This window comes from Phoxinus phoxinus (assembly GCF_949152265.1).
Source record: "Phoxinus phoxinus genome assembly, chromosome: 14".
NCBI lineage: Eukaryota > Metazoa > Chordata > Actinopteri > Cypriniformes > Leuciscidae > Phoxinus > Phoxinus phoxinus.
The window spans coordinates 20962101-20971447 of NC_136889.1; the positions used below are offsets into that span (position 1 = coordinate 20962101).

General features: G+C 38.2%; 2 protein-coding genes across 3 annotated transcripts; one reads left to right on the top strand and one right to left on the bottom strand.

The window, feature by feature from the left end:
• Window positions 1-894: 894 nt before the first annotated feature.
• l2hgdh (L-2-hydroxyglutarate dehydrogenase) lies at window positions 895-5389 on the bottom strand. Its single transcript, XM_079636258.1, has 10 exons — window positions 5256-5389; window positions 4694-4809; window positions 4461-4612; window positions 4223-4354; window positions 3120-3282; window positions 3004-3038; window positions 2755-2922; window positions 2518-2675; window positions 1574-1705; window positions 895-1443 (listed from the first exon to the last, which is right to left on the bottom strand). The coding sequence occupies exons 1-10, from the start codon at window positions 5345-5347 to the stop codon at window positions 1248-1250; spliced, it is 1344 nt and encodes a 447-aa protein (XP_079492384.1). The 5' UTR covers window positions 5348-5389; the 3' UTR covers window positions 895-1247.
• Window positions 5390-5443: 54 nt separating this feature from the next.
• Window positions 5444-9309, top strand: dmac2l (distal membrane arm assembly component 2 like). 2 transcript variants are annotated; one of them, XM_079636262.1, is made up of 5 exons: window positions 5444-5645; window positions 5892-6003; window positions 7356-7564; window positions 8075-8246; window positions 8921-9309. In XM_079636262.1, exons 2-5 carry the CDS (start codon window positions 5900-5902, stop codon window positions 9033-9035), a joined length of 600 nt encoding a protein of 199 aa, XP_079492388.1. In that variant the 5' UTR covers window positions 5444-5645; window positions 5892-5899; the 3' UTR covers window positions 9036-9309. The 2 variants fall into 2 exon arrangements, with proteins under 2 accessions (XP_079492388.1, XP_079492387.1); XM_079636261.1 differs by having other exon boundaries at window positions 5530-5654.
• The last annotated feature ends 38 nt before the right edge of the window (window positions 9310-9347 follow it).

Genomic DNA, 9347 nt, shown 5'->3' on the forward strand with positions numbered 1-9347 from the left:
GTCAATAGCGACACGATCACCCAAGAAATCATGTAAACACTTTTTCTTGGGGACATTTGAGCAGATTCATGCACTAGAAAATGGGTTTAAGCCTTTACAGCAGTGGTTACAGGGGGCCGGGGCCCACAGCAAAACTAAATGGGCTTCAAGATTACTTAAAGGGATAGATCATCTAAAAATGAAAAATTTGTCATAATTTACTCACCTTCATGTTGTTCCAAACATGCAGGAGTTTTTCCTTCTGTTTAACATAAAAGACGAGTTTTTAAAGAATTTCAGTAACCAGACAGTTAACAGTACCCATTGACTTTCATAGTATTGTTTTCTTACTATGGAAATCAATGGGTGCCGTCAACTGTCAGTGTCTGGTTACCAATCTTCTTTAAAATATCTTATTTTGTGTTCAGCAGAAGAAGAAAACTCATACAGGTTAGGAACAACATGAGGTTAAAGTAAATGATGACAAAATTGTCATTTTTGGGTGAACTATCCCTTTAAATTAAAAAATAAATAAAACATGGATTAAAATAAGCTAAAGCCACAAAAAAAGCAAGATGTTTCACCTCAACGTCTTTTTTTCTTTTCTTTGAAGTATCAGGGTTCCTATAGCTTTGAAAAACCTGGATAAACGAGGTTTATCCATTTACAATTTTATAGTTATGCCAAGCTCTAAAAAATACTTCCAGTAGAAAAAAAAACTTTCAATAATATCAACTAACATTACATGTTCACCTAACATATTATGGTAGAAAATAGTTATGTCAAGGAAATGTGTGCTTTATATATGGGTTGAAAACCCTGATAAGGAATAAATCAGAAGAGTTGTTTTTGAATTACTCAATAACTCTCTTCAGACATCAGAGCTTAGAGATAATTTGAAAACCCACCAAAAACAATTTGTCATGTTTTATTAATTTTTTTAAACAAATTTTTCAATACAAATATGGAGTGAACATTCTCTTAAGAGGCAACTACCTTTGTACATTACTTTACGGCAGTTCTTTCCGTAATCATTAGATTTACAAAGACATAATAATAGTTTCCCAACATTTCCTAAAATCTGCATTATTTGCAGAAATACATTAAATACAAATACATTAAAAAAGAGCACCAGAAATCTTTTTGCATTATGACTGTTCCTCACAATACCATTAAAGTTTTATTCTATAATTATTCTTTTATACTCTGAATTAAAGTATAAGAATGAGAGTGTTATCATGGTGATGGCAATGTCATCTGAGCTATGTCTACAGTTGAAATCTTTTCTCCAGCTCATCTGCAATCATCTCAGCGATGGCCATAGAGGAGCTCGCAGCGGGTGACGGTGCATTGCGTACGTGCAGAATCCGGCTGCCCAGCTCTCCATTCCCACCGTCAAACACAAAATCATCCACCATGTTTCCTTCGGCATCCAATGCCATTGCACGCACACCGGACGGCCCCCTGCACAGACCAACAAGCAGGAAAACAACATTTTCAAACAGGCCAGTGTGTGCAGGGCAAAAGCCCTATTTGAGGTGATAAATGACACCAAGCATGACCCTTATAACCTTTCAAAATAGAGTGCTTGTACCTGAGGACATCACTGAGGCCCAGTTCAGGTATGAACTTCTGCAGAATCTTCACCTGAGCACTGGGAAACACACCTCTATACATCTCGCCCATTCCATACACAATGTTCTTCATTACCAGCCTCTGAAGACCCCTACACACATACACAGTTTTCAGTCTTAAATGAACACCCCTATGTATTTAAAGGAATATTCAGGGTTCAGTTTGCTCAAATCGACAGCATTTTGGCATGTTGATTACCATTAAAAAAAAACGTATTTCGACTTGTCCCTCATTTTCTTAAAAGAAAATAAAGGTTATGAAGAATGGCAGTAAATGGGGCCAATTTACTACATAACCATTTTTAAAGCAAAAACGTGAAGTTTAAAATTTTATAAAACCACATTAATTTGCCCGTTAAACCATTTATTATTTGAGATGTCAATTATTCTCATTATTTTCATGGTCATTTTAGTTTTAGGCCATGTCGTTTTCATAGCAACATAGCAGGTAAAGCTGGATATAACTTTACAAAGGTTAAAAATACAGTAAAAACAGTATAATGTTGTGAAATATTACTACAATTCATAATAACTGTTTTCTATTTGAATATGTTTTTCAAATGTAATTTATTCATGTGATGACAGCTGAATTTTCAGCATCATTACTCCAGTCTTCAGTGTCACATGATCCTTCAAAAATCATTCTGATTTGCTGCACAAGAAACATTTCTCGTGTTGAAAACAGTTGCGGCTTAATATTTATGTGGAAACATGACAGATTTTTCAGGTCTTAAATGAATAGAATGAACAGCATGAAATATAACTATTTTGTAACACTAATGCTTTTACTGTCACTTTTGATCAATTTAATGCATCCATGCTAAAATAAAGCATTTCATTCATTTGTTTAAAACTGACAAACATTTGAACAGTAGTGTATATGCCAATGTGTATTAGTATGTACCTGTAGGATAGCGCATTAATGAAGTCTTGTGTGTCGAAGTCATAGAGTTTATACCCCTCTCGTTTAAAAGCCAACACTGCGTTTGGGCCCAGCCAGACACTACCATCCATTCGAGGAGTGAAATGGACTCCAAGAAATGGGAAGCGTGGGTTTGGCACCTCGGCACACAAACAGAGACCTTAAAGACACGCTGATATATCTGTGGATTAAGTGTGTGTGTGTGTTGTTTCTACTCACAGGGTAGATGTTACCCCTGACCAGGTAGTTTTTCTCTGGCTTGAGCACCAGGTAATCTCCTCTGAAGGGAATGATACGGGGCTCTGAACTACAGCCAGACATCTCAGACAAACGATCAGAGTAAAGGCCTCCACATGCCAACACAAACCGACACCTCACCTCATTCCCCTGCACACAAACACAGCCATGCTAAGGCATGATTCAGACCTGAAATCATAAAAACATGATAAATACGTTTCAGTTTCTCACCTGTGAGCTTTTGATGGTGATGGGATATTTCAGCCCTAAACACACATAAAGCGTTGAATAGAGTTATATTAAAGAAGAAAAGAAAGAGGTCTGGGACATCAGGTCACGTGACTCACCTTCAGCACTCCCAGCTGGGCTCTCTGCTGCAACCGCGATGTCCGATGCCTCAAAGTCTGTCATCACAGTCCCACCTGCTTCCTGGAAGTCTTTACCGTAGGTCAGAGCTACTAACTGCCAGTCAACGATCCCCGTGTATGGAGAGTCCAATGCCATGATGCCCTATGTATAAACAAAGGAATGATTTCATACATTATTTCATGTACAGTCCGTTCTGACTGTTTGATGCATATTGCACACAAAAATGCCATTGGTTGGCTGAAATCAGCAGTTCTTTGCAGATCTGACTAGCTGGCACTACAGAACTTCCTGGAGTCTAGGGGTGCACCAGTGAGCAAGTGAAATTCTGCTTCATTTTCTGAAATAATCAGTGAAACTATTTGTTCTTTTCATTTTGGATTAACAGAAATTCAGATTACTGGAAGTCACACTGCAGTCTGTTATTGTAGCATTATCTATTTAACAAAAATGTTATCTATAAACAAAACAAACAGTGATTTGATGCCCATGATATTTTAACTTTCTATTCATCAAAGAATCCTACAATTTTTTTATCACAGTTTCCAAAAATATACTAAGCAGCACAACTGTTTTCAACATTGATAATAATAAGAAATACTTTTTGAGCATTAAATCAGGATCATGTGACACTGTAGACTGCTGAAAATGTCGCTTTAACAACACAGGAATAAATTACATTTTAAAATATATTAAAATAGAAACAAGTTATTTTAAATTGTAATAATACTTCACAATATTACTGTTTTTACTGAATTTTACATTAAATAAATGCCGCTTTGATGAATATAAGAGACTTTTTCTTTCAAAAACATTTTTAAAATCTTACCGACCTCCACATTTTTTATTTAGTGAAAGTGAAGCTAAACGTTAACTGACTTTACTGAGATTAAAAGACGTCAAACAACATTCAAACACATAGACGACGGTCATAAATAGGTTAATAAATCAGTGTTTGAAACAGCAGACCTAAGGTCACCTGAACCAGGTGCAATCTGCTGGTTATTGATCAAACCAATGAATGATACACGCGTGGAAAATATGTACCCAATCTCTCATTGACACACAAACAGGTGTCACTCACCCTGCAGTACGGCTCTCTCTCTCGAATGGCTTTGGCGTCAATCAGCTGGAGATCTCGAACATTGTTCTTCTGACCGCGCTCATATAGAGCTTTCAGACGTGGAATCTCCTCTTTCTCCACTGCTACGATAAGCTGCGGTCACACACACATATACACACTAGATACTATAGAGACAAATCTCTTTGTCAGGACCAGGATTTGGTATCTGTGGTGTTAAGGGGCCTGTGCTCATTCTCACCTTGCCACATCTCTTATAAGGGACACCTTTCTTCTGACAGTACTGATATGTCAGCGTGGCTCCACGGACACAAAGCTGAGCCTTAAGAGACCCCGGTGTGTAGTAAATCCCACTGTGGATCACACCACTGTTATGACCTGTCTGATGGATAGCTGGAGGGGAGACACCAAAGAAATTCAAATGAAATCAGGATGGATATGAATAAGCATCTAGAAGAACCAATGCACACTCACCAAGCTCTTTCTCTTTCTCCAGCAGGGTAAAGGTGAGGTTTGGGTGCCTGAGGATCATCTCTCTGGCAGAGGCCAGTCCAACAATCCCTCCGCCAATAACAGCCACATCGAATGAGCTACACAATATAATGGTATATTATCAGCCGAGATTGGAAATGTATTTGTGCATTTCATCTATTTTTACGATTTGTCATCATCGAACACTCACTTAAAGTTGATGTTTACTAACACTAATAGTTTAATGTCACTGTTAAATGTAATCTTTATAAAATCACATAATGCTGTGAATCAATTTACTTGTAGCATATTAAATGTCTTGATTAGGTTATAGTGTTTGATTTATTTATTAAAAACGGTATAGAATTTTTTTTTTTACATTTGTCCATTTACCAGAAATAATTATTTGTTTCTCAGTATCAGCTATGACTTTAAAGGCATAGTTCAACTTTTACTTTAAATAGGATTCTAAGTGTGACACAACAGTCAGAACATTTTCTGTCACTATAAATACACTGTAGTGTACTGTACTCTGTAACGTTAGTAGAGCTGTTGTTATTCTCACCCGCTGTGGTGTGCAGCTCTGCACGTTGCAGACTTTGATCCCTGTGACAGTAAACGCGCGCACACATATCCGGTACAGAAAGTTCGTATCATTATTCCACAAAGTAAGTTTTTACTTTCCCTAACAGACTTATCATGCTCGTGTGATCATAGTGCTCGCTGCTCGTCTTTGACCCGGTCTGTTTTAAGGAATCTCTTCGCTCGGGCGCTGAAAGCTTGTCCTTCGTGGCCCCGCCCCTGACGCACAGGTCGCACACTCACTGACCAATGGGAGCGCGGGACGGGGTGACGTAAAGGGTGAAAGATCAATGCGCGCGCATGGAGGACACGGGATGTAAATAACAGAGACTACGCACATAAACAGAACAGCACTCACTACCCGAACCACACGGTCAGTTTTGTAAGTTTCACACTATTTATTTTTGTAGCGGTTCTGAATAAGATTAGAACAGATTCTCTTGGATCTGTACTGCATTTAGAGGTTTGATACATTAATATGTTGTCCTCTAGATTCAATGACATGACTATCAACGTAACTTAACGTTACACATTCTTCTCGATCTTTTATGAGAAAGTGTATTTGAACAATGCGTCTTCTTGCTTTGACGTGTCGTCTCTTTCTCTCTCTTTATTTTAGTCATAGACATGAGATTGTTGAGCTGGTCTGCGCGGATGGTTTTATCCGCACGCAAGCAGCCGCCAGGGGGCAGTCGAGAGTTCTGGGGGTGGCTCAATGCTGTCTTCAACAAGTAATTTTTGAATATTTTTCCAAGACAACAATTATGTGACTAGTTTAGTTCTCTAATGTCATAATTTATTTCCTTTCCCAACCCATAGCAGACTGTAAAGCACCTGAGGCCAGTTAAAAGGAACAAAATAGCCATAGATACATATAAAGGGACTAATGTCTAGAGAGACTATTCCTTAGAGTGAGAAATCTCTACAGAGACTAATTTAAATGTGGTAATTCGAAAACAACAGCTCTTATTTAGAGTCTAAACTTGTCACTTTAAAGTAATAGCATCTAGCAGTTCAGTTTTATACTTTTAAAAATGTTGTTGGCTGTCCAGTGGATGTGAAGTGTACCGGTATATATAGGCTATAGATATGGGTGCTTTTTACTGATTTGTAATCACCTCCTAGCTTTTTTGCAGTTAACTTAAACAGTCCTGAAGTATGACAAATTAATTTTCAAAAGTTCCATAGTCTCTGAAAAATACTGTACAAAATAGTGACAGTTTTTATTGGCCAATACCACTGCCAAAAAGCTGTGTTGCCATTTGCCACTTAGTGAAATAAATTTTAGTACGTTTTGATTACAACAAATAAGATATGCAGTTCTGTTTCAAAGTTTAGGGTCAGTAAGATTTGTTTAATTATTATTATTATTCAGCAAGGACACATTCAATCAATCAAAAGTGACAAAAGTAAAGACATTATAATGTTACAAAATATTTCTATTTCAAATAAATGCTGTTTTGAACTATCTATTAATCACACAATCCTGTAAAAAAAACTTTCACTTTAAAAATTAAAATTCTGTCATCATTTACATCATACAGGTTTGAAACAACTTGAGGATGAGTAAATGATGACAGAACTTACATTTTTAAGTGAACTATTCCTTTCATTAATCATTTTTTTTGAAGAAATCTTTCTTGAGAAGACCCAAATAATATATTAGAATGATTTCTGAAGGATCATTTGACACTGAAGACTGCTGATGATGCTGAAAATTCATCTTTGAATTCACAGGAACAAATTACATCTTAAATTATATTCAAATAGAATTTTTGTATTTTCAATTCTAATAACATTTCACAATATTACTGTTTTAGTGTATTTTTGATCTAATAACTGTAGCCTTGGTGAGCATAAGAGATCTTACCGACCCCAAACTTTTGAACGGTAGTTTGAACAAAACTGAAAATGTGCATTATCCATTAAAAATGGCTAAATAGCAGATGCTTAATTGGTCTATCACTGGTTTTAGATGGCATGTCACACTCACACAGCAGGACAGTGCAGTCACTGCTTAAATTGTCACGTCGGCTTTCCAGATGCATTATTCAGTAATTGTTGTGTTCTTTGATCAATATAGAGTTGATTATGAGCGTATTAAAGCAGTGGGTCCTGATCGAGCAGCTGCCGAGTGGCTTCTGAGGTGTGGCGCCAAAGTTCGGTTCCGCGGCTTCGACCGCTGGCAGCACGACTACAACGGACTCCCGACTGGGCCGTTGGGCCGGTACAGGATAGAAGCTATTGATGCCACAGAGTCCTGCATCATGTATCGGGGTTTTGATCACCTGGGTAAGTGAATGCTGCAGTGCCAAAAGATCGATGAAACACATAAACACTCTGTCCTCACCCTGTTACCTTTATGTAGCAGAATTATCTTTTAACCTTCAGCATTGTTACTGTACATAACCTATGCAAATTTAATGAAATCATTAGTGAATGGAGAAGGCCAAGATCTCTTACTCCATTTGCTCCAGCAAAACAATCTTGCATTATTTATTAAATTAGACCCCAGAGAGGGAAAGTTTGTGAGGACGCTACCGTGTGTGTGTGTGAGATGTGGTGAGACACTGAGACACCGTTTGTGTGTCACAGGTGAGGATGAGACACTGTCTGTGTGTCACAGGTGAGGATGAGAGGTTCAGTTGTGGGAAAAAGTGACGTAAAGCAAAGGGTGTTTTACACTGACAGATACAGTGCGGTTCTCTCTCTTTTCACACATCTAGTTTTACTATACAGTACACCGCACTATACAGTACACCTACTGTACTCAATAAAGGTTGCCTTTGTATTTGTGTTTAGAGGGTCTCGAGCACTTGGAGGAAATCAGGTTGAATAAGTGTATTTATATAGAAGACGCCTGTCTGGAGCGTTTGAGTCAAATAAAGACGCTGCAGGACAGTGTGAAGAACATGACGGTAGTTTCCTGTGGTAATGTGACAGATATAGGACTGATCGCTCTTCATCAACTCAGGTATGACAACAGCATCTTTCATTTCAATTTAGCACCATATTACTGCATATTTCTCCACATTTTGATCTCAAATGACGACGTTGATCTCAAATGACCAAATATCAGAAGACTTATCAGCCAGGAATGCTTTTACCAGAAGCATTGTGAGCCTCAGTTGAACAGAGACCAATGTTGCCAAAAGTTTCTACGATCTACTTGGGCGTTTTCACACCTCGTTTGGAGCGTTTGTTTCAGAACCTGGTGGGTTTTCTCCCTTAATTCGGTTCGTTTAGGCATAAATGAACATGGCAATTGCCGTGATTTAAATTTAATTTATCAGTCAGAGATGGAATTTAGGCTATATTCGTACAAGTGTTTGCATGTGTCACGACAGCTACAGATAAAGCCACAATAAGCCCGTAGAGCGAACTTGTCAGTTCATCTTGATGAATGACGCAGAGGAGCGTAAACAGGTGAACTGACCAATTAGTGGACAGTTTTACTCACATGCGACTTGCATAAACACATTTTGGTATGGTTTGAAATGTTAGCTTGTAAAAGCAAACCGAACCCTAAGTCCCTTTCGGAACAAAGCAAACAGTCTACAGGTTTGAAAACGCCCTATACACAGCCCTGGACGACACATTGGTTTGAGTAACAACCGTTACCTCAGATTGTGTGTTTGTGTGTATTAGGAACCTGGAGTTGCTATTTCTCAGTGATCTCCCTGGTGTAAAAGATAAAGATCAGACTGTGGACAGACTCCAGACCGCACTTCCCAGACTCGCCATAGAACTGGATCTTGCTTAACCAATCACATCGTCTCTCAGAGCACATTTGGAGCAACACTACTCTCACAGCCTTGTGACCAGGCCAGACAACCCCTCTGGCTGATGTCCATGACTTTTGTGGCAACAGTAGCCAAGCAACTGAGCATCCCAGAGACGGATCCAGAAAGCAGCTTTGCTTTAAAGGCAAATCAACAACACCGGGTTCCCACCGAATCAGCTTTAATTAATTAAATAGTGATTAGTCAGACCACCCTGGGTAGATGTACAATCTTATGTTGCCGTTAACAATAAATTAGTTTTTTTCTTCACACATTTCTTGCTTCGTTTCTTA